The 25,689-nt window shown below is 37.3% G+C and overlaps 1 protein-coding gene across 3 annotated transcripts in view; it reads right to left on the bottom strand.

Annotated features, from left to right (window-relative positions):
- GLRB (glycine receptor beta) overlaps positions 1 to 25,689 on the bottom strand; it is a 47,308-nt gene that overhangs the window by 9,140 nt on the left and 12,479 nt on the right. For 2 of the 3 annotated variants that reach the window (XM_062607790.1, XM_062607863.1), the window contains exons 4-9: positions 23,443 to 23,510; positions 15,752 to 15,981; positions 14,775 to 14,857; positions 11,987 to 12,127; positions 8,462 to 8,614; positions 1,895 to 2,187 (exon numbers count right to left, since the gene is read on the bottom strand). In XM_062607790.1, the coding sequence (XP_062463774.1) occupies positions 1,895 to 2,187; positions 8,462 to 8,614; positions 11,987 to 12,127; positions 14,775 to 14,857; positions 15,752 to 15,981; positions 23,443 to 23,510 (968 nt within the window). The remainder of the gene's footprint in view (positions 1 to 1,894; positions 2,188 to 8,461; positions 8,615 to 11,986; positions 12,128 to 14,774; positions 14,858 to 15,751; positions 15,982 to 23,442; positions 23,511 to 25,689) is intronic. The other variant, XM_062607946.1, reaches the window with a different exon arrangement.

Raw genomic sequence — 25,689 nt, 5'->3', positions numbered from 1 at the left:
AGTGACCACTCAGCCAGCTTTTACAGCAACAAATACCTATCTCTAATATGTCTCAGTAAACAAATGTTTTGTAAGTCTCTGTATGAATATCATCAGAAGCTACGCATGCCCATACAAATCCAACACAGATTACTGTTGCACAGATTATAGATATTGGAATGCTAAAGGTCTCTGATAACAAATTGGGAAACCCTGAAATGTGCATGTCAAACATGAGATGCTGGAGCTGACACTGCAAGATCTTGGAGGGGAGACACTGCAAGATCTTGGAAGGCTGACTGAAGTCTGAATCCCCCAAACCTTCAGCCTACCACTAGATACCATTTATGGAGAACATTGCTTAATTTCTGTGGGCGGTAACTCCCCTTCCTGTAAGTCTTAAAATGCACTGTACACAAAACTTGAATTCTTGAAAAAAAAAGTATTAAAAGGATAGCATAAGCAATAAAAGCTACCATTTTATTCTCCTTAAGGCTATGACAATGACAAGCCCCTTAAAGGGTGTACACGCTGAGGAGGGTCAGCAATTTAGCAATTTGGGTTTGTTCACACTACTGAAAAAGTGTAGTTTTTTGTTAATCTTGTTGTTGATCAAACTGAACGCTTACACTGGTTAATTACTTGATATAGGAATAAACAGACTTTATGCTGCTCTTCTGGACTGTTGCAACTATTTTGTCCCAAGAAACACCTGAATTTGGGACCTGGAAATTACTGAACACAAAAATATCACATTCAGTTCAGTGGAAGCAAAACTTCTTTCTACTCAGTTCCCATATTGAGTGGGCTTGGGGAATTACTTGTGACATAAATCAAAGAAGTTACTGGGTTGCTCTAAATTGAGCCTGGTTGCCAGCCAAAACAGCTCCCCAGAGACTGCTACCAAGTGAGAATCATGGTAGTTTAACTATGCACTGCTCTGCAATATCTTCAGCTCCTCTGGACTGGGGGTAATTAGTTATGAGGTAATGTCAGAATTATACTATGACAGGGTTTCTGCCATTCTGGCATAAACTATTCCCTCCTTAAAGAAATCTTAAGGTTACATTGTATGCTACCAATACTATCTCTTGGATCTGGCCTAATAGCTTTATTTTATACATCAAAATTGCTGAGTCATTGAAAACTATAAGCCAAATTAATATTTCACATATTGTAGCATAATGTGTTTTCTTCTGCAGCATAAATATCAATTAAATATCACTTATGACCAAGGGCAGTTGGCTTGGGATGTCTGGTAACCCTTTGAACACAAAAAAGGGGTTTTACGACACCAGGAATTTGGCAACATGATGGAAAACTTTGGCCTAAGTGAACATGTACATCTCGTCTTTATCCATATAAAGACATCTGACCAATTTAACCCTAAACTCTGACAACTACAGAAACGCAGCAACTGTTTGACAGACAAACAGACCTGTCTTTTGTTTACAAATGCCAAGACTTCTGGATCCCTGTCTTCAGAGATGCTTGACATGCAATGCAGTGCAGCTGTGGCCATCCCCAGGGAAAGCAATGAGAGGGGTGTTATTTGAGTATGCTCTCAGCAAATACTGACCGAGAGTCCTGTCCTCTGAATAGTTACTGTTTGACAGCTGCTATTTATGATGAGAAGAATACCAACTGTAAATTGGCTGCTACTTTATTTACCTGAAGCTCAGCAGCAACTATGGTGCTAGGATATTAAAAGGCAAATTTTTCATTTAGCGTATATGACCTCAAATTGCTAGGGACCAATTGGTCAGATTGCCGGCCATTAATTACCAGCATGTTTGTAATGTCTTGGCTACTTCCAAGATTAAGCACTATCTAAAACTGTTGAGACAGTATGTTCCTGGAATTGAATTAATAGAGGATAATGCTGATTTTGCATACACAGCTTCACAGCTCCTACCTGTAAAGTGCTGATGTGGACAGGAGTCCCTGTACCATTCACAGTGTTCTTCTTGGCTGCATTTCCACCTTTCCCTTCCGCTTGCTCTGCCTTGGCAATCTTTGCTTTTTCAGCTTCAATTCTCTTTGGATTGTTTAGCATTACCTGAACCACAGCATACTCCACCAGGGATGCAAACCCAAAGAGAAGGCAAACAATCAGCCAGACATCTAAGGCCTTCACATAAGACACTTTGGGAAGTTCAGCAGCAAGAGTGGTACATTCAGATGCCAAGCTGAGCACTGAGAAAATACCTATGAGAAGAAAAACAAAGTATTGATTAAAGAAAGCTTACATTTACTGCCACTGGCTGTGCTCTCTGAAACAGACAATACTGAATGATGTTTCGTAACAGGAATGGGACTTCACAATGTAGTTCGTGCAGCAGAAATGTGAAGTGCACATGCCTTCAGTTAATGAACAAGTTAGACTGAATACTTAGGTAGGATTTGCAGTTAAGAATGAATTAATAATGAGTACCTTCATTTTAAAAGCAAAGAAACAAATAAATGATGTTAAATTTGTTGACGTGGTTTTCCTGCCCTGTCACACACCACACAGGTGTGAAATGGAACTTCCAAAGACTTATCTTACAACACGTATCTAAGTCTGGGAAGGTGGAAGAGAAATACATGATAATTAAACCAAAAGACTCCGAGTCCCTTAAATTAGACTACTGTTGTCCCAGAAATCTGAACTGTGCTAAAGCAGGAGTAACTCTCTGCATGACCTGTCCCCAAGTGTGCTATGAAAGCCTTAGATAAAAGGGAAGCTTTTGCTGAAAAGCAAAGCTGTAATAGCACATTATAAGTCTGTGTTCCCAATTCACTGTGAAGATAAAAACACAGAGGTGACTGAGGGCCTACCATCATTCCCTACTGGAGCTTCAAGGATCTAGAGGAAGCTTTCTAGATAAAAGGCATTTCAGGAAGCCCTTATCATGATAAAACCAACACATCTGCAAAGGCTGTTGAAAGGTCACACTCATCATCAAACTGGGTTTCTACAAACATTTCTTCTAACAAGGCTTCCAAATGTTCACATCACAAGAGACAAAATAGAAGCCTGATCTCACAGCAAGATTTCCCACAGGTTGCTATGAAATGGAAACAGTAGCAAGAACAGCTACATTTGGAAAAAGATAACTTTAGAAATGGCTGTAATGTGGGGAAAACTTAGTTCCATTTTGGTTTTGTGAAAGTTAATGATAAAAATCTTTAGTTATGAGTGAGCAGCTTTGTGAAATGTAATTGTTGTCTATAGAAAATGTTGGCAAAAGGAGATACTCAGTCTCAACTACGTTTCTTATATTTCTGACGTGCTGTTCAAAGCTTGAAATGTTTTGTAATTCATAGAAGATAATTTTCTTCAGATCCATTTTAAGTAACTGAGGATGTGAAAATATTACTAAAATTGAAAGTATCTGTACTGGCTTATAAAAGTATTCAATTCTAATTGATCATAAATAACACATAATTCTATTGCTACTGTTTCCATTTGGATTTTAATGAGATTGATATGATACTTTATTTGGGTTTGGGGGGTTTTTTTTGGTCCACTGGGATAACAGAATTGCCAGATGTGTTAGATCAGAATGACATGGCAAATACTGAACAGACAATATTCACTGTCCGCTCTGGCTTATGTTTCATGTACTGTATCTGAAGCATCCAAGTGCACACATTCCCATAAGGACAGAAAGCACAGAATAGTCCCCTTTTTAGAAAACTTATTTTCACTGACCAACACCAGCTGTCTGGGGATGAACACTAATTATGGATCATAAGGATCTACAATAACAAGTACAAACAAGGCCGTACTGCCTCTTAACATATATAGGATACCTCTGTTTAAGCCTAGCTTGCTGTTCATTCGCTATCACTGTGCTGTATCAAGTACCATGTATCAAGTACTGTATCAAGTCTACCATGTCTATACTAGACTTTTGAAAGGCAGCCTCTGCCCTTACCCTGAATAACCAAATTGTCCAATGATAAGGACTGGCTCAATATCTTGGATATTGCAGTTTCTTCCCACTAATTTTAACAGTGTTCATTATCTTAATATGTGATTATTACTATCATGCCTGGTGCCGAAAAAAATTGTACAATCACTTTGTAGAGCTTAAAATAGTAGACCTTACAGTCTTGGATTTAATCCTACAAAACTAACTTACAAATTCTACCAGCTGAGAAGATGTTAGTGTATCTTTCATCTATTTGCTCAGTAGAGCAATTGAGGTTGTGGTGACCTGATGCTGATTTCCACTTATCTGGATTCCTAGGATGGAAAGTTTATTCTCAGAGTCTGAGAAACTTCTAGGTTTTCAAGGTAACAATGAAGGGAGCCAGAAGTACAGAAATATTCTATTAAGCAATTCTTTGCTGCCAGACCAGAGTTGGTATGGCCTTGGAGACCCTAGCATCAGAGTTGTAAGTCACACATCTGGCAGTAGTTGCCCTAGATACCCATCTAACACAGTCCAAAGCTCAAGGCTCAAACATGAGTGAGAAGAATGAGCAAATATACTGCAAGATTATTTATTTATTAAAAATAAAAATAAAGGGACAAAAAATTCCCCCTTTTCGTCTCAGGAAGCACTAAAGAGAAGGGACATACTTGCAAAGTAAAGGGAGTGCTAGCATTTCTAGGAAATACCTCTGCATTTTTGCCCCTAGTGTGGCATCCCTCTCAATGGAAAAGTAGTTTATCAGTGAGGTTAGTTAACTCCCAGCCTAAAACATGACTGTAGAGAGCTACTATTTTAAAAATACTACCTAGGTAACATGTGGATAATATCTGGAAGTGCCAGTCCAGCAAAGTATTTCAGCACAAGCTGCCAGAGAAATAAATCTCCCTTTTTTGAATCCATCAAACTCCCTAGCCTCAGCACTGTCTCTTGGCAGTGAATTCCACAGGTGAATTATGCACTGTATATATAAAAAAATATTATCTGGTTTATATTACTGCTTTAGAAATGTCTGACTTCATCTCACTAATGGTATTGAAAAAATATTCTGTCTTCCTTATAATTTGGTAACTCTAACATGTTATGCCATTAAACTTCATAAAGTAAAACACAAAATCTCATTAAACCTTCTTCATACTGCAGTTTTAGCATATACCTTTATTTTTTTCCTTTGAGACCCTACATTTGCTACAATTTTATAAAATGAAACATCTAGAACTAAGACAGATCTGAGGACAGGAGTGATGGGGGTGCCATGTCTGCTGCAGAGCTAGCTGTCCTTTGTAAGTGGGGAATATATCACTGATCACTACTCCAAGCTTTCAGCTAATTGCTGTACCCCTGCCTACACCCTGGATTAATGCTCCACCCTGTCAGGACACTGTGGGGGGACAGAAGTCTGACATCCACCAGATCCTTACAGCTCCAGGGAAGATCTTACTCCACCTGGGGATCACACAGCAGTGAGGGAAGGAAAAGAATTTTTTAAATGGATGATATCACACTTTCCAACTGTAAAGAACTTGTGAGTCTTCTGTTGGGCTCATTAAAAGGTGAAACACCAGCATTTAATTTGACAGAAGCATTTAGTGGTATCGGTCTTCATGTTGCTTAGCCACAGCTGTCCTTAGATAGGTCGCTTGACCAGATACCAGTCTTTTGTGGACTTCCTTACCACCAGATGACCTAGTCGGGTGTAATGATACAGGTATCGATAAGGCTTAGTAACTTACTTTGTTCTTACATAGACACAGGTTTTTCCTTCAAACAAACATACACTCTTTTCCCAGGACACTAATCAGTCTACAAAAATACCTGCATACTGGCTTTCAGAGTGCCTTGTATTCCTAAATCACCTGGAAATTTTTGGGACGCCTTGCCATGGGGAGCAGTAGCCCACTATATTTAAGTCCATGTACAATTGCATTAAGATATTTGTAAGCAAATGAAGTAGCTTCTCATCTGAGGAGATCTGGATCTAGCTATTGAGAGTGCAGTGGCCATTGGGAACACTTGGGATTAGGTGTCATTCACTTTATACACAACAACTGTTAATCTTGTTAAATTTCAAGGTCAACTCCCTTCAAGGATGTAGCTAGAAGAGTTAGCTTGTTGCACTCCTGCAAACTGCAGAAACATAAATCTTACCCCAGTGACAATCTTAACACCTTGCGTTACTAAATAACGACTCATGATTAAAGGATGGTGAGATTTAGAGGTCTTTTCTTCTCTGGGGATTCAGGAAAAGTCACATAACCAAGCCAATGGTTGGTATTGTTGAAAATCCATTATTGCAGAAATGCTAATACAGAAAAGGAACCAATAAACACTTACAATAAATAAAGCAAATAAACAATAAATAAGCATGCATGTTGAGTCACAAAGACATCCATGTAACATAAATCAGCACTATGCCTCTTATAGATCTAATGTATAATTAATAAGCCTGTCTGGTTGGCTCTTGGAAGTACAGGATTATAAAAACTCAGGTTTTGATCATATTGGAGCTCACTGTGTGAAAAGTATTTCCAGTTTGTGTTTCTATCATCTTTCTAATTTAATGCATGCTGTATTTTCCCCACACTTTCTTTTCCTCACATTGTGTTATGTTTCACATTATAGAATGTACCCTTGCTACTTTTCAAGGTTACAGATTTCATTTGTTACTTGCTATCAAATTAATACAGATTGTGACCCCTCCCCAAGCAACTATTAATATCTGTAAAGGTCCACAGAACAGGGGAAAAAAAAAAAAAAAAAGAGGCAAAAAAAAGCAGGCTTGTATTCTAAAATAGACCCCTAGAAAAAAGATACAATAAACAAAATGGTTTTGTTACATTTAAGTAGAGCAAGGTAGCCAGCTGTGGCTCACAAGCCACAAGCAGCACTCCAGTCATGGTTCTCCAGATTTTAAAATTGACGAGACTATTTCAGTTGGAAGGGACCTATAATAACCATCTACTCCAACTGCCTGACCAGTGCAGGGCTTACCATAAGCTGAAACATATTGTAAAGGGCATTGTCCATTTGCCTCTGAAATACTGACAGGCTTGGGGCATTGATGACCTCTCTAGGAAGCCTATTCCTGTGCTTGAGCACCCTCTTGGTAAAGAAATGCTTCCTAATGCCCAGTCTGAACCTCCCCTGGTGCAGCTTTCAGCCACTGATATGTGTCCTGTCACTGGATACCAGGGAGAAGAGACCTCCCTCTCCACTTCTCCTCAGGAAGCTGTAGAAAGCAATGGGGTCAACCCCTCAGCCTCCTTTTCTCCAAACTAGACAAGCCCAAAGTCCTTCTCATAGGACATGCCTTCTGGCCCTCCCATTCCTCTGGATGCATTCAAGAACCTTCACAACTTTCTTAAACTGTGGGGGATTTATGGATGTCATTTTATTTTGCCTGTCATACCACATGAGGAAGAGGCATGGTAGATGACCTGAGACCGCAGCAATGTGGCTGAGGCCAGGAGGTATGTGGATGCTTTTCCACCTAACAAAACTTGGCATCATATCTGCTCCAGCTGGCTCTCAACACACCAATTTCAGCTATCAGATGATGTGGCAAGTCCTGACTCCAAGGGTCTCTGGTGCTTATTGACACACGTTTGTGCACTTGAGACTGCACAGGAGTCATGTCCTGTGGGGGTGAGGAGGTTCAAGTCTGGGCGAGATGTTTCTGAGGAAGACAGGTGGCTGGAGGGACTCTGAAACTGCATCACTGGGGTCTGACAAAAGGTGCGCTGAAACTCCTGGGATGTGGAAATGATTTGGAAAGTATGGACTTGGGGAGGTGGGATGCCAGGGAAAGGGGAGCATGGGGAGGCCAGACCATGGGGAAGGGGAGGTCATGGCATGGGGGAAGGAATGCAAATAGAAGTGTCAGAATGCAAGAGCCTGCCTCTGAATTTCATTGAACTCTTGGGGTCAGCAGGTTTGGCCACCCCAGAGCTGGAGTCACACGTATAATCCAATTAGTCAAGATAATATTGTTTTGATTAACTCTGTGTCCTACTATTTCATAATAAGTGAAGGGCCTGCCTACTGTGTTGTGCTCAGCAGCACAAGCACACAAGCCTGAAGCACTCTCATGAACTGAGTATCTAATGAAATAAAACCAATCAGGTAACAAGGATGCTAATTCTTTTCCAGACATCACTATGTTTCTATTTAACTTCAGAAAAAACTGCTTCAAGAAGTAGCTGTTTAGACCCTTGCTCATTATCTTGCTTTCTAAGTCATCATTCAATTGTTGAAATTCCTATAACCTGCATATCGCCAGTGTCTGCAGCACCACTCATACATGGATGAGATGTTTTTATCTGGATTGAGAGGAGCAGAGACAGTGTGCTTATTACACAAGCACTGTAACCATTATCAAGTGAAGTCTCAGTGAGGAGGCAAATTTTACAGGACTAGGAATGAGGACGTTTCAGTGAAAGTGATGAGCAGATAATGGAAGTGAAGTTGCTTTCAGTGCCCAGTGTCATGTTGTCAAAGCAACTGAGAATGACTCAATGGTGTTAAGGTGGATTGTGACAGTATGCATAAACGCAGGTTACCCAGTGGGACTCTTGCAGCACTTGCATCAGGATTGATCCAAAATGACAGCCAGGACAGAACAACAATTAGCAGTGTAGGAGCATAAACACCCATCATGTAAAATCCAACTTGTCTTCTTAAAGTGAAGATTACTTCTACACAAGTGTAATAACCTTTAAAGAAATAAATGCGTTAATGTTTAATGTGCTTTGCGGGTCAACCTCTTCTGATCCGTATCTTCCAGGCCTTTTTCTATGTAAGTTAAGAGCAAAAGTTCAGTGACTTGATTTTCTTTATAATGGCAAAGAGTTCAATTTGGAAAAAAATGTTCAAAACACTGTAAAACATCTGTATAACCACCAAGTGTAGTCAGGCATATACTACTCTCTGTGCTCTGTAAGGCACCCTCTGTCTTTTCACAGCACATCAGTAACAGGCAGTTAAAGTAACCCTCATCTTGATGTTGGGTTCAAGATGCAGTCCAGATAAAATAAATGGGGTCTGGCAGTCATACTAGCCGAAGCTCATCTGAAAAGCCTACTTAGCATTAATTTGTGCAAAAGATGGAATTAAGAAATATTAGTGTAGAAAGTTCAGAATGGAAAGAGGTGATCTGAATGTGACTCTAAGCAGATACTCCCCCAGTACTGAAAGTTGGTATAGGAGACTTCTAAAATTGGTACAGTCTTCTAAAATTCAAAAAGACTCTAAAGACACTGTAAATTTTGAAAACAAGGAATACTGCCTCAAATCTTTTAAAATAAGGATTTAAAGCACACAAACATTTCCCAAGGTATCTGTTAAGATGAATTCAATTAAAAAAAAAAAAGCTGCAGACAATACAGGTTTTACTGGAGGTAACGGATGGATCAGGAAGCCTGATAACCAGAAAACAAATTCTGTTCATATTTTTATTCAATTAGCAGAACTGCCATTGCAAAAACAATGTCATAAACTATTCTATCACAAGAAAATGACATTCTTGTGTTTTATTACAGCAACTTCAAAATTCAGATAAGTCTATATCTGTAAATAAAGTTGGTGCTGATTTAGAAGATAGAATCTGTCAAAAATATATCTATTTCTCTTCTAAATTTTATCAACTAAGTGCCATAAAGTGATAAGTCATCTTAAAAGTGCTGTTTGGGCACACAATAGCCAAGAAAACAAAATTAAGGAAACATTTCATTGTATAAAAGGCTATACCAAACGGTATTTTATAGTTCGTTCTATTCTATTCAATGATCTTTTATCTGATAATGTTTCCCTCTATAATTTCTTAATAGTTCCCAGATACTTTTAGGTTTTATTTTCAAATGAGGGATGATCTTCAAAATCATTATGTTTGCCTTAGACCAGAAATACATTCTGTATGGCTTTGAATAATCATTCATCAGGCAGAGAACAGTATCTATTGCCCTCAAGGGCTTGCAAGGACCTATTTGCTTCTGTCCCACATATTGGTAAACAAAGAATAGGCAATTTGCAAACTTAAATATTCTACTTTTTGCCACAAAAAGTCACTCCAAATTTGTTGACCCTCTTTCTTCCTAGGTAAGTATGATAAAATGTCAGTTGACCTAAACAGTCAGTAAAGATTAAGTACTTTGAAATTGGCAGGAATCTCTTCCATAAGCCATAATTTTGAGTATTTGCCTCTTGATTACCTGACAAAATCCTTAGCAGAATTAATTTTAACTATGCGTGCAAAACCTGCTTTTTAAAATACCTTCAATGTAAGAATTTACAGTAAATGAAACAACTGCTAACTACTAAAAAAAAAAATCTTAAAATACTTCAGAGTACTAAAATATTCCGTTCACATTAATGAAGTACTAATTCCAGTCTTGATTATGAGATTAACAAGGATGTTCTTCATTTTTAAACAAAAAAGGATTTGCAATAAAAGAATTAGGAAAACATTTTCAAATTTCATGTTCCTCCTTTAATGTTCAAATCACATACATGCACACAAAATGTGGCCATTTTACTGAGTACAGTGTGATTTCAACTTGTGGTCACAAGGTGCTTAAATTTGAGAGAACACTACTGATTTTCTTTCCTGTTTAATAGTAAAATGTAGAATTATTTTCTTTAAGGCTTCTAAAATGCCTAAAATATCTTCAGATTTTTTAGATGTTTAATTTTAGATTTAGGGCAAAACTCAAAATCATCACAATTAACTTCAGTAACAAGAAGCAATTCTGAGTAAGTGTTTTGGTTTACCCCTCAAATACAGGGAAAAAGTAAGTTTTCTAATTTTCCTATTTGTATTAATTTTATTCGGGAATTGAAAGATCCATTCCTTTAATTTTTCACTACTTTGTAGCCTATTTCTTTCAGTGAATTCATTGTTTAATTAAGAATAAAATATTTCTTACTGATAAACAAGCTTCTGCAATATCCTAACTAATGCAGTTATTGCCAGTTGTTGGTTGTGTTTTCACAAATGCAAAACTTTCCTAATGAGAGATAATTTCTTATTACTTACAAATGGTATATCAACTGACATTCTGAACTACGGAGTTAGGCTAAGAACTAACTCATTTTGCTGTCAAAAAACAAGCCTCATTTCAATTTTCATTATTCTTTTCAAGCTAAATCCCTTAACTCTGAGATCTGCTAAGGTTACTTGAGATCTCTTCAGACTTGGGAACTAGCTTAGGAACAACTGCAAGTAACAGACCCTCAACTTCAGCTGGATAGTAAACAAGAAACTTGGACAGGATCCTCAGAAGATGCAGCACCACAGCCATCTTCGTTGAGTTTTAATGGAAGATTTATTGATATGATGCAAAAGCACTGACTAAAATATACCCTGCTGGTTTCTGTTGTAGAAATTCTTGCAGTTGCCACAATATGTGAGTAGTTTGGATATAATTATAGGCAGGAATCAATCAAAGTAGAAAAGAAAAAAAATACTTTTGAGATATTTTTTATTTCAAAATGAATGAGATCATTTTTATGTCATTAAAAGCCAGAGTACAGAAATCATTGAATAAATTTGTGCCCACACTCAGAAAATAATCATAGGATTAAATTAATACAGGGCTGAGGATTGTAAGCAGCTTTCTATAATGACAGACTTTCCACAACACTGAAGAGAAGAACCTGCAGGGTGAAGCATTTGAAGTTATACTTTATCACTATGTACTTCTGTAATAAAAGTTGAACTAGAAAACTGAAATTATCTTACTTGGCTTCAACTGGCATAATTCAGTGTGAATAGCCTTCCAGAAAAGTTGGACACTTACAAGCATAAATATGTATTGGGACTATAGAAACACCTTGGTGACAGTAAGAACACAAGACATGTAAGCAAAACCAAGACAAACATTTAATCTCATCTTCAACCTCGATGGTTCCATATTTTAATTAGTTTGCAGTAATCACATATGACAGTTACTATTATATGAACTACTTGTTAGTTAATCTATTTTATCACATGAAATGTAAGACTTGAACTGGAATATTAACCATTAACTATAAACAGTAATTGAAGAAAGCTTCAAGATTTTACCAAGGAAATAATTTTTATTACCTACCTGTGCCTTTATAGTACTTGGTACAGTTACCATATTCAATATCTTCCTTTTTAATATCAAACTGAGGCAGAGCAATTTTCTCTAGCTGTACAGGATCTCCAGACTGCCAGATAAACCGTAAGTCATCAGTTGTGTAACCAACTACAAGAACAAAATAAAAGTAACAGTCATTTAAAGAACTCTCTCAGAGTAAACTCTGCAAGGAAATCTAGCATAAAAGCATAATATTTCTTTCACTCTTTTACTTTCTATTTCCTAAAGAAAAATTAAATACAAAAATGAAATAATCATCTACATTTTTTTTAAATATAGGCCTAAATTAGGACTCGGTGGGTGAAACATTACATTGTCTGCAATATCACACTGATTAAGAGGTTTTGTTACAGTGCTTACTGTTTAAACAAAGAAAGCAAAGCTCTATTCTCCGAAGCTTTGAAGCCTCCCTATTCATTCAAACTCTACTTCAGCAAAGCATGAAAAATATACTGAACTTTAACAGCACTCACAAGTCCTAGTAACTTCAAAAGACTTTAACAACTCAATTACTGTGATGAACCTTTTTTGGTGTGTAAAACAACCTTTCTGCTTAATTGTTGAGATTAAAGGCCCTGGTTCATGAAAGCACTGCCATTCAGGAAATACTTGACCAGGAATTTAAGTAGATGTGGCTTCATGGTCTCCTGAGTATCGACAGACTTCAGCATGCATCTGAGTGTCTAAATCATGATATATACAACACCACCAAGTTAAAGGCAGTGAAAGTTAGGCTCACAATATTCAAGCATAAAGCAATATTGATTAAATAGGGATAAAATAATAATGATTTTACATGCCTTTTTTCTGCTACCTTCTGTTTATTAAGGATTTAATTAATTCAAATAGAGATACTGTATGTTAAATGGAAACAAATATGGGGAAACATGAAGAAGATGGAGCTGGAATGCATTCCAGTCTCTGACAAAAGGTTTAAAGAACAATTCTTTTCCTGGAAGCATTAGACAGTTGGGGGGTGGGGGTGGGGGGTGTGTTAATCTTTGAAAAACAGCTGTGATGAAAAAAGGTGAAATGCTCATAAGCTTCTCTAAGATTCAGAAAAAAATAATAAAAATCACAATTTGTCAAAGCTCCATGAAGGAAAATAATGAAAAAAAATATAATTCGTTGTTTTAATGCTTCATTCATAAAATCAGTCTCACCCCCTTACAACACACATCAAATCACAAGTCTGCCAAGATCCTTTATGATACCAATTACTGGACAGTGAAAATTTTGTCTATATGGAATGTGTAGAACTGGGGATCATAACTGTAGATAAGAGAGAAGCCTAGCAAAAGCTGGTGGGGTGGTCTTTTTTGCTCTGAAAATCTAGCAATTAGAAACAAAATATTGATTTGAAAATAAGTAAAATTAAACTGCCAATGGCTAACAGGGAAAGCACTGCTGGAACTGGAGGGTTCTTATTTTTGACAAAATTCTTACTTTTGACAACTACATTAAAAGGTAGAAGAAAATTTAGCGCACATTGTGTTTCTAAAGGAAGAAATTCCTCCTGAATTTGAATATATCAGTTTAGCATGGAGACAGTTGTTAAACTGTCATTGTTAAATTAACAATTAAAAGCTGTTTAAATAAAGTTATTGAGATTTTTTTTGAGTAATTCTTCCATTAGTATTACTGCCTAAATCCAGTTTAATCCCAAACATATTTGTGTTTACTGTAAGAGTTTACTTCAGCTAACACATATATATATATATTAGTGATGGGCTAAACTGCTATGGACATACTACGATTCTAAAGGTAAATGCTGACAATCAAAAACTAAATTGTAAAGCTCTGATATCATTATTATTATTTTATTATTACCCTTGTTCCTACTGGGATGCCCTGCTCAGCTTTGCTTAAACTTCCTCTTTCTTCACATTTGTCTTCCCTAACCTCCTTTTCCCCACCAGAATTGGTGGATTAACAACTCGACAAAGTTTTTGTATTATAGCAGGAATGGGCTGGAGCAAGCCACCTTCCTTCTCTCTGCTTCACATTTGTCTTTACTTAGGAAATCAGAATTGCCATGAAAGTGGGATTATCAGGGTTCAGTGTTGGGAAAAGGCTCTACTTGTGTAGGCACCCTTCTACTTGGGTGCAGGAAAACAGATGGTTTTCAGGAACATTCTGGCTACAACTTCCAGCATGGCATGAAGCCCTTCACAGACAAGACCTGGCTGCCCCATTGTAAGATCAAATCACCTAGAGACCAGACTGGTAAAGGAGAGACACCTGACTACATCTACAACACATTTTCAAACCACTTTCAAAAGATTTCATGCTAAATGTTCTGAATGCATTCGCATCATATACTTTTCCTTCAGCACCATATCAAAAGAGTTTCAAACAATGCAATACATTCTCAGTGCAAGGGGATAAATTGATCCCTAACAACCTACAGAGCAGCACAGGTTGTGGAAGTTAAAATTACTTGGGGAAACCATGGATTCTTTTTCCCAAATGATAAGTGTTTCCATTTTACTAACTTTATTGTAGAAGTTTCTGAAAAACTCATCAGTTGTCATTATGTTTGATAGCAAAAGCTAAAAACAGAGTGCATGGTGCCATAACCATAAAAAACATTTTTGATAGGGAAATCTATGTTGGTAGGAACCAGTGAAGATTATTTTCAAGACTATTTTCATTTAAAATGTTGACACGAACAATACAGAATTGATCAATTTTTGTTTGATTATCACACATTTTTAGAAGGCAACTGGTTTTATGCATAGATTGATTTACTTACAGCTTTCCAATTGCATCTTGCAGCGCTGTGTATCCATAGGAAACAAGGTCAAGTCCAAAGGGCATGATAGAGTAATAGACAATCTGAAAATACAGAAACAGAATTTAAAAAAAGTGTGAGCTGCCATGAAAATGGTAGACAGCAGTAAGAAAACAAAATTCAGGTATTTGATTTTCAGCTTCTAAAATAGCAGAAAAAATTAAAGTTATGAATAAGTAACAGTTTAAAATTGAGCTATCTCTATTAGTCTGAGAGTAAAATTTTATACAGAGTTTTAAATATATAGTAGTTCACAAATCAGAGACCTACTAATACGTGATGAAAATACATACAGGTCATAAGAATAACCAAACCAAAGGTCCATACAAAAGAGAGTCCTGTCTCCAGCAGTGGCCAGTGGCAGGCTCTTGAAGAAGAATATGAGACTACAGCAATCAGGAATAATTTTGTGCTAGATGTCCAGCAGCCTCCCAGAAGTTACACCTCACAGACTTCCTAAACCGGAAGTGATGCTTCTGTATTTAAAGGACCTTGAAAGATTTTATTCATGTCCAATAAGATGCTTCGCTTCCAGTTGCTTTTTGCTATCCATGTACACTTTAATCACGCACCGCTTCCTGCATCAAGGAGTGCCATGGCTAAGCTGCACACACTCTATCCTGACTAAGTAACCACCACTTTCTTTGGCTGATGTAGAAATTCAAGTGATGTGCAAATAATATTATTTTGCTGAAGGCTTTACTTCAGATAGCCTACATACATTTCAAATTTCTAGTACCTGCTATGCTATCAAATGACATGCTTTAAAACATCTTCATCTGATTTCTTTACACACAATTTATTGTGGTATTGTTTACAAACTGTCATATAAATTGAAATATTAGTCATAAACTGTATCATATTACTAAGTCTAACGCAGCATATATATCTGATATCAATTCACTTAAAAGAGGAGTAGAAATAGGTCAATAAAATACCTCATGCTGACTAGGACATCTCCATCCCGAAATATAAAAAGAAGGATATTTTCTTGTGTGACATCATGGAAGTTAGCATTCTTTTCATTTGCAAAGAATAAGTCTGGCTTCCAGAGACACTTAAACATAGTTGGATCCACTGTCAGTGTATCTGAACCTCTCCAATCATTGGGAAGTTTGAGTCTGGGATCATTCCACTTCTGTCTTAGAAAGATGTTGACTCTATAATCCTGACGGGAAGAATAAATAAATATTAGACTAACCGAAGTCTAGCCAAAAACCTATGGAGAAAGAAAACCATTCTATTGGACTCTGAAGAGAAAAACAATTTATGCCCTGATATTTTCTACACAAAGATAATAATTGACATTCAAACAACATTAATAAGTGCTAAGTTTAATAGGTTTTACTACAGATAGGTAGATTATGTCTCACTCATGTTTTGAATATCATAATTTTCTTTTTTTAAAAGGACCAAATTGTCCCCCTGAATTATTTTTGCATCCCTTCAATAGTAGCCCCCTTCTACCCAGGCATAGAGAAAATCATGCAGCAGGGCAAAGGGAGGCCATAGCTTTACTACATGAAATTGGTGCAGGCAGCAGGCATGATACCACTTCAGTAAGGATATCCTGTGAGTGTAAATTCCATCTTATTCTCCATTTGGTTAAGTGGCACACTGGTAGCAAAATATCACACTATAAAAGCAGAAAATAGACTAGGTAGATAGATAACAGGTTTTACAATACACACCCAGAATATGGCTTCAGACTTTGTAACAGTGATTTGGGACTATTTTAGTAACTGAGGAAAACGGATACCAGCTTGCAACACAAGTACTGAGGCATCATGTATGAAAGCAGTAAAAGAATGGGCCTTAAACAGAGACAAAATCAAGGCTTCACACAGAGAAAACTTCCTTCTGGATTCTGCAGGACTCTTGCTCAAGGATGGACAGTAGCAGAGCCATGCTCAATGAGAACCTGATTTTGCCTTTGGGAATTGAAGTAGCATGTGTCTCAGGGCAAAATGATACCTGCATGTGTTCTATCCTTAGTGAAAGCTCTGTGCATCCAAAGGAAAAATCTGACCCAGTATGTCAGTTACAATTTTTCAGTCTTACCTCTAAATCTTTTTGCTTTTTACATTTAAATTTAAGCCAGTGCCTCTTTTTAATGTATATGTAAACAAGGAAGATTGCATACAGAAAAGGAATAAAGGTATTGCTGAGGTATTATTTTTAGGTATTCACTGTTGCAGGTATTTATTGTTGAAATAAAATAAGGAAAGTCCTACAAATAAACCAAAATTCTATGTGTAAGATAACTTCTATCTATCTGCAGTCTTCCTAGTTGTCTTCTATGGTGCATTCTGTTTTTTTCCTGTCGTTAGGTACAAAGCATCCAGAGAAAGGGCTGTGTCCTTTACAGAAGTGAAAACACTGCTTCTGCTTTACATTTGTAGCAAAATGTTAGAAATCTGTGGATGAAGGTTCCCAACATATTTTTTGTTTGTCAATGGATTCTGCATATCAAGATAATTTTATAAAGTTGTTTATTTTACATGTTAATGACCTCTTACACATTTTTCTACTGATACAATGAGTTCTCACCTGTTGCACTTACTACAATGTACACATTTACAGTCCAACACAAGTGCCATGTTGAGACAGGCATGCTAACTTCAACAGGAAGGCGTTCACTTGTCTAAGACCTCATGCAGAACAAATTACCCTGTTGATTTACCCTGTTTCTCAGAATACAGTGCCCACTTTCTCATGTCCAGTCCACCAGGCAGATCAGCCCAGGTATTACTTTATTACACTATACCGCTTAATATTTTTCCTACTGCATTGTAAGGAAAAGCAAAGCATCAAAAACAAGTAGAAAGAACTGAAGCAATATTTATTAATATGCATGGTTCTTAGAGACATGTTACTTGTTGGCAGTCTGGTTTTGCAAAAATATATGTAGTATGACTCTTATTTATACGAAGTCCTATATTATCTTGTCAAAGTAAAGATGAAGCATAAAACAGTAGTTAATATGAAGTGACTTTGTACTGGAAGCCTCTCATAGCAAAGCTTCATAACAGGAGGGAATTCAGGTAATTATCTCAGAAAGTGTATTTTCAATTATATGTATATCGTTGAAAATTTTCTTTACTTGCTTCTTGCTGAAGTTCCCATTCCAAATGCACTTCTTGTCTCAGCTAAAACAATTACTTTAAACCATATGAGATAAATAGTGCATCCTGTGCATGCTCACAAGCATTACATTATTCATCACACCAAAATTAATATCCCCATAAATAGTGCATTACCCTAATTTTAAGAAAATAAGATGCCTTCTCAAAGCCATAGGCAAATGATAAGCAGTGTCCAACACTTGCTTTCAGCTTACCCATTCAGAAGAAGATGTTTACATCACTGAAAAGCAGAATGCACTGGCAAAATAAGAACTGGAAGTAAGATCAGGTGGATACTATTTTATTTTCCTCCATGCTCTATTACAAATGAACTTAAAATATACCAAAAAATGGGATGTTGCAATATTTTAAGAACTTGATCTTGTTCCAATTTAAGTCAATAGAAGAAAAATCCCCTTAACATGAAATAGGTAGGTTCAGACCTACCTAAATGACTAGAAGCTTGTCGTGGTTTAAACTCAGCTACGCAGCCCATTCGCTCACTCCACCCCCCCACCCCCCCCTTCCTCCCTCAGCTTCTGGAGGGATGGGGAGGAGAATCGAAAGAATGTAACTCCCAGGGGTTGAGATAAGAACAGCCCAGTAACTAAGGTATAACACAAACCACTGCTGCTGCCACCAATAATAATAATGATAAGGGAAATAACGAGGGAAGAGCATATAACCGCTCACCACCCACCGACCAATACCCAGCCCGACCTGAGCAGTGATCTAGCCCTTCCGGGTAACTGCGCCCAGTTTATATACTGGGCATGATGTGCTGTGGTATGGAATACCTCTTGGCTAGTTTGGGTCAGGTGTCCTGTCTCTGCTTCCTCCTTGCATTGCTTCCCCTCCTCCCTGGCAGAGCATGAGACTCACAAAGTCCTTGGTCAGAGTAAACATTACTGAGCAACAACTAAAAACATCGGTGTTATCAGTGCTGTTCCCAGGCCAAAAGTCAAAACCACAGCACTGCACCAGCTACTAAGAAGGAGAAAAATGACTGCTGCTGCTGAGCCCAGTACAAGGCTTCTAACAGAGGGTACATGGAAAGGAAGGCCACCAGATACCTGAGACAACACAGAAAATGTAGAAGGAAGCAGAGATGTCAGGATACAAAACGGTGGCTAGCCAAAGATGTGCAGAAGGGCTTCTTCTTGAAAGAACATGAACTAGTACAGCATCTGGCAGCAGTATACACTAATATCTGGAACAAATCTATTTTAAAAGATTTCTGCAACCAGTTCGCTCAAATTTGGGCAATGAATTTTAAGATTCAGTATGTATACTACAATGAGGTTCAAGAGGGGCAGAAGAAGTGATCTGCACGAAGCATATAGTCTTCTTCCTATGCATTTTACAAACATTCTTTGAATATTGCAGAATAACCAGAATTTTATAATAAAGGAGGGTCAAATAGCAATCAAAATGCCTGAAACAAGGGGAGGGAACGAAGGAGGCATTCATCAGCATTTTAGAGCTAGGAGATAAAAAATTAGAGCTGGCAGATAAAAAGAATCAGAGAAGTATTCTACAGGGCTTTGTTTTCCCATTAAACTCTAACAGAAGGCAAGTTGTTTGCAGGGAGGTTGAAAGATGAGGCATTCTAGGAAGTGTTTCAAATTCAACCTACTAAACAGTGGACGTGTAGCCAGAACAACTCCTCAGGCCAGAAATTCGACATAGCCAATAGATCTCCCTCTACAGACTGGAGCACACAGGAGATCATGAAAGGTTTTTTCTACATGAACTGCACTCATTCAAAGAGAGGACGCATAGTAGTACTGTCTTTAAATAAAGTAGAAAATGGCATTTTTAAGATTAAAATAAGGAAACCAGATTTTCCTTTATACACATAAGTATTAAAAAGACCCTTCTGCAGGGTTTTAAAGTAAAGGAGAAGGAGGAAGTGGTGTTTTGCCATTTGAGTCAGTGACAAAAGGTTACACTGAAATTACAAACTTGAATATAGATTCTGTAGACAGAGGGTCAGATCATCAACACAGCTAAAATACTGTAGCCCTGTGAATATTTATCCCAGAAAGGATTTATCCCCAGGAATCCTATACTAGTCATGCAGACTATAGCAGTTTGTAAATGTGACATAATCACCATATTATTCCACAAATCTGCAGTCTAAAAAAACATCTGCAAAATCAGAATTAGAGGATCCTAGACAAGCAGTCTAATGAGCTAGAAGGAAACAAGTTAGTCAAGATAAAGGGAGCTTACTAGAAGGTAGTAGCTCTGGTGTAAGCTCTTCATTTTAGCTGTATAAATCCTTATTTTCTCCATAGTTAACTCATTTTTGTGTAGTTTTTCCAGCTAACTTGTTTGATAGGTGTGTGAAACCATCTCTGTTCTCTCAAGTATTCGATGACACAATATGAACGTTACCTTTTCTAGATACAGAGCAAATATGTGCCCTTCAGTTTCTTCACAAGGTTTTGATTAACAGAATACAGGCTTCTAGGCATAGGATCCACACTACAGGTCCTGTCTTGCTTCAAACTAATATTATTTCAAACATGTCAATGCTTTTCTATAAAGAAATTCCTTTCTCCCCTGAAAACTAAGTAGGTCCTACTTCAGTGGGAGGTAATCTCTACTCTTTTTTCTTGAGGATGAGCCAACTGCATAGCTAAGAATGTAATCAGCATGGGGCCAGAAGCAAAATAAGAAAAAAAAAAATAATTGAAAATAAGTTTTTGGGATTCCTGAAATATGGGAGGAACCATCAGAACCAGCCACCGTGATTCAAAGCAAGGAACACTGTGGGAGCCTGCTAACCCGTTAGAAGTTACAGACATCAAGCTCAGAGAAGGGTTTAAGAGTGGGGTAAAGGACATCTTGTTGTAGATATCTCCCTCTGCATCTCTTTTAACATCCTTCTGAACAACAGGAGGTCAGAATGCTAAGTTTGTTTGCATTCGTTTGTTGGGCCTTCTACCACCATCTCACTTCCAAACACCTGGAACCGATGGATATTTTTCCCCACCGTTCCATCACCAAAAGAAGGAATCATCCCTTTAGCATGGCTCAACCTGGATGCTTTATCCCCACATAGAGTTTTCTGAAATTGTATGAATTCACCTACTCCAGCCAGAAGTGGCTACAGAGCTAAGAATCATCATGATGCTTCATCAGTGGAAATACTTGGAAATACATGATTTCACAGATTTTGGTATCAGTAATGACAGAACTCCAAGTGGTTTAGTAGCTTCTGGTCTTTAGAGACTTTAGAGACTGTCAAGAAATCAATGTTCTTCATAATTCACACCAGGGCTGGAGACAGCCCCTCTCTTCTCCAACACTGAGGAACCTTTTTCAGTATTCTGTTACTGCCTGCAAATGTCTCTCCTTTTTGAGTGCAAAAGGTCCTGCTGGTCCTTCACAGACTTGACGCCTCAGCTCCAGGAAACACTTTTCCTGTGATTCTGGAGGTGCAACATTTTTATAGTCTAAGGGACTTGATTCTACTGTCTGGTGCATTAGCCAGACATTAGACATACAATCTGGTGGCAAGTACCAGACTAGCCTGAAGGCAGCAGTGGTTCCTGGATATTTGCAGGACCCAATGCCCACTGAAGCAGGCGGAATTTCCCAAGTAATAAAATGAAGAACAGATAGACTGTTTCTTTTGTCAGTGCTTCCTGTGATACACTGAGGCAGCCAAGAAGTAATCCAAACTTCACATGAACATGCTGAGCTATCATGGTGATCAGCTGGATGTAGAAATCTAAATAAAAGCATAAATTAAAGTAAGGATGCTGTCTGAAGCTCTGAAATACGGAGGAGAGCATGACTTCTCTTACAAAACATCCTAGTAAACTTGTAAGTGACCATATCAGGAATTCACAGACAAGCATGCATACATTACTGTAGCGAGTATACCTAATTTTGAGGCGGGGAAGCATACCCCTTACATTCATGTTTTGTTACTATTTGGATCTGGGTGAATTGTAAAAAAGCTTCTTTAAAAGTCACTTTTTAAAGCATGCAATAAATTTCAGAAACTTGAAAGGGCCATCTGGCCTAATATACCTGCCATCTTAGACAATTATCTCACTCCTACTTTCCTGCTCTTCCTCCCTGCCCCTCTTTAAACTTTCGTCCCCTTTTAGTTTTCAGAAATAAATCTAAGGGCATCTTCAGCATACTTACATTCTTTGTTTTAATATCACTTCTCACTAATGGCATTAGTTGACTTACTATCATTTGCAATCACATCTAAATCTTTACTCAGCTGAAGAAACAGAAATTTCTGGCCAAGCAGTTCAAAAGCAGTTTCAACCATTATGTATGTTTAACGCTGAGCAGCTCCACAATCCTACTGAAATGTCATAGGGTATCATAAGCTGGTTCTGAATTTTAAGTGGGTATTTACTTCCAGCGGCAACAAACAGTGTTTTATTATTTATTAACTGTATTATGGTTTATTTCTTCTGTGCCATTATGAGTACGAATGCTGCCTTACTCGCAGCATTTAAAAAAGCAGCTTGATTTTAAGAACTGCCTCAATGCTTTGGTTGCAGCAGATCACCGAAGTTATTTCTAAATGGGATGCTGAGGGAGCACCTCAGAATTCCCACTCTGAGTGCATGCTCTGGCTGTGGCTTCACCCATGCTGGCAAGACATGGTGTACTCCCTTCTTTTTTGCACAAAAGAACAGCCCTGATCAGGTCAGAACATCTTCAACAATCAAATGCAACTTTTTGGGTAGTATTTTTTTGGCGTTTATTGGAAATATCATTGCAAAAAAGATCTTCAAGTCCCAAAACACTGGGAAGTGTTTTGCTGAAATGACTTCTTATTTTGAAATAGGTTTTATTTCCTAAATAAACAAAAACAATCAAAACTATACTGAGGATTATTTAGAGCTGCTCTTGACATTCTGAAATTTTCTGGTGGAATTGGAAACACATTTTTAGAATCTTAACTCCTCAGTTTCTCTCTCTCACACAGTAAATAAATGGAAGTAAGAATATCGTCATTGATGGTCTACTCCTGTACTCCTTGTCCTTCTATTCCTCCATGATTTACTTCTATCCTCAGAACTACATAAAACAGAGAACCTGTATGCTTCAGCCTTATGCATGTACACTCTTTTTCTCTCATACACAGTCTCATTACTTTCTTTAGTAATACACCAAGCAACCTATATATTAACTGCCTGCAAGATTACCTAATTCATACTACCAGATGTGTTCTTCCCTGAACTTAATAACTTATGGAAATAAGTGCATTCCTTGCATCTTAGAAACCTTTCATGTCTTTCATGTACATCAGATCCTAAAAGCTATAACAATCTGTGGACAAATATAGAGTGAAATAGATTAATAGGTTTATGGCATAAAGCACAGTCAGTCACTAACCCCATTAACCCAGTCCTCAGGGTCTACAATCATAACAATCATTTCTACTTTACAATTCATAATCCTCAGTCTGAAATTTAATTTAATGAGAAAATCTCCATGTGTGCTACAATAACTTGTCTTACCATAGTTGTCTCTTGAATTGACCCAAAGCTGTTTATGAAGATGTTGACTGCAACATCAACTGGAATTCCTTAAAAAAAAATAAAGAAAGAAAAATAGAGAAATATTTCTGGTGAACTGCACAGTCCAGTAAAGGTACGTTATCTTTCATTTAAAGCTCCTTTATACTGATATCACTATGTGAAATGTCTTTTTTTTATAGGGTCATACAACGTTATCTTTTAAAGTTAATATATACACAGTTTTCAAAAGCTGTGGTATAATCTGTTTCCATTGAAAGCCAAGAGAAATCACAGAAACTCTTTTCAACCTAGTGATAAGAAAACAGAAAAAAACACACTTAGTCCAGAGTGCTAAGCTTAAAGCATATCACAGATCATAAATCTGAGTAATTTTCAAATTCCATGATTTTCTGTTACTACAGAATGCACAATCCACTATTATTTTTGCACACACAGTAGTGGATAGAGGCAATTCCCATTTCTAGCAGCAGACACTTTTAACTGTCAAGATCTATCATCCCAAATTACCTGTTTATGATTTATGATGAGATATTTACCTATATGGTAAGAGGTTACTTCTTTGTGCAAGTGAAGTACATAACCATGAAGTATGAATACAGAGAAAGAAAAGTTGTTTTGTTCAGCCTTCACAGCTATCTAGCCTTGGTGCAAGAGAGCTGGAAAGTTGCTCCATTTTACAATGGTTACCAATTAGCCAAGAAAAAATTCCAGAAGCCAGCAGCTGTGAAGATACTAAAATGGCCTGGATTTTTTCCTCTTTTCCACAGCCAGGATTCCTGTAGTTGAAGAGGGATGGTGTGACAGCTGCTACATCTGCCCTCCGTCACCCTGGGGGAACTGACTGGCAGTCATTTAATCTGGTGTTAACAAAGAGTTATCATGAAGCAAGGAGAAGTGCCCTGATGGTTGTGAGAACTAATTATGGCCCACTAGTTTTATTTAGCACCTATATATTGAGTGTCAGTATGTGCACTAGATGCATGTATCTGATCTCATTTACACTGTTACAAATACTTAATTCAGTGGGTTTCTTCCTAATTTCAGCAACAAAAGAGATATAAGAATATATGAAGAATATTTTGACAGGGTAAGCAAATACAATACAAAGTAATATGTGCCTCATCTAATAGTTTGCTTGCCTGCATGAAATATTTTGGTGTACATTTAATACATAAATTCAAACTCGCTCTCTTGGTTCACCAGAAGATCACTAAGATAAAATTTCACTTTTTTCAGTTAAACCAGGTGTTGTTTTTTTTTCTTTTAAATCAGACTAGTTAAGTGTGATGATTTTGATTATGCAATAAACATAATACTTTGTTTATTGCCTGATGTGTGTAACAGAGCACCCACCACTTCACTGGTAGCCAAGAGTGTATTATTATCTCTTCCAGATTTGAATAGGAAGTGCCCACTAAGAAAATCAGTCATGTGTGAGGAACGTTTTAACATGAGCAAACCACTTGTCAGAAAATGTTCTTTTCCTTCCACTTCCCTGGAGTTAACGTTGAAAGTCCTCCCTTTTCCTTCTGTCTTGATTCTTACAGACTGCCAGCAAGGTTATCAAAAATATAAGGAAAGCTGCAGCATGCTTTGCAATTACAAGCTGATCATGCTGAAGAACAGGTAGAGTAAAGGCTGGATGTTTATTCTTTGTGACAAGGCTCTGTGCTGAAAACATAAATGGTTCTACAGAGAATAAGAAATAAGACACTTGCTGGGAAGTGAGTCTAATACATTTAGAAAAGTTAGTTAAATAGAACATCTGAAAATGGTCTCTTCAGAAGCCCAGTAAAAATTATGGATTACCAAATGTCCCGTACTATTGATATGCATGTTAAAATATCTCTTAATGCACACACAATTCAATGGAAGTTCTAAAGCAAAAGGACTGATTTATGTAAACTTCAGTGTCTGTAATGTAATAAAATGGCCTATGTCTTTTTCCAGCTGTAGGAGTTATTAGAGGCTTTTCAGGGAAGATGCATTCCAACCTTTTCTGCAAATGTAAGGAAATTAAATTTTCCTACATGGAAGATTCCTACAAGATCTGACTACCACAGAGATGTTTTAAAGGCAAAGAATTTAAAATTTAAATTTATTACCTACTTGAAACCCCAAAGTGTGTAACCTGTATTATAATATATCTTTAAAGGATTTAGTAACCATATAGTTTCCAAATAGTGATACTGCTGATCCCCATTTTTATAAAGCCATCTTAAATAA

Source organism: Pezoporus occidentalis, unplaced genomic scaffold (genome assembly GCF_034315485.1).
Source record: "Pezoporus occidentalis ecotype Australia unplaced genomic scaffold, CSIRO_AGI_Poc_V1 ctg1, whole genome shotgun sequence".
Taxonomy (NCBI): domain Eukaryota; kingdom Metazoa; phylum Chordata; class Aves; order Psittaciformes; family Psittacidae; genus Pezoporus; species Pezoporus occidentalis.
This window is presented reverse-complemented; position numbering and strand designations above follow the sequence as displayed.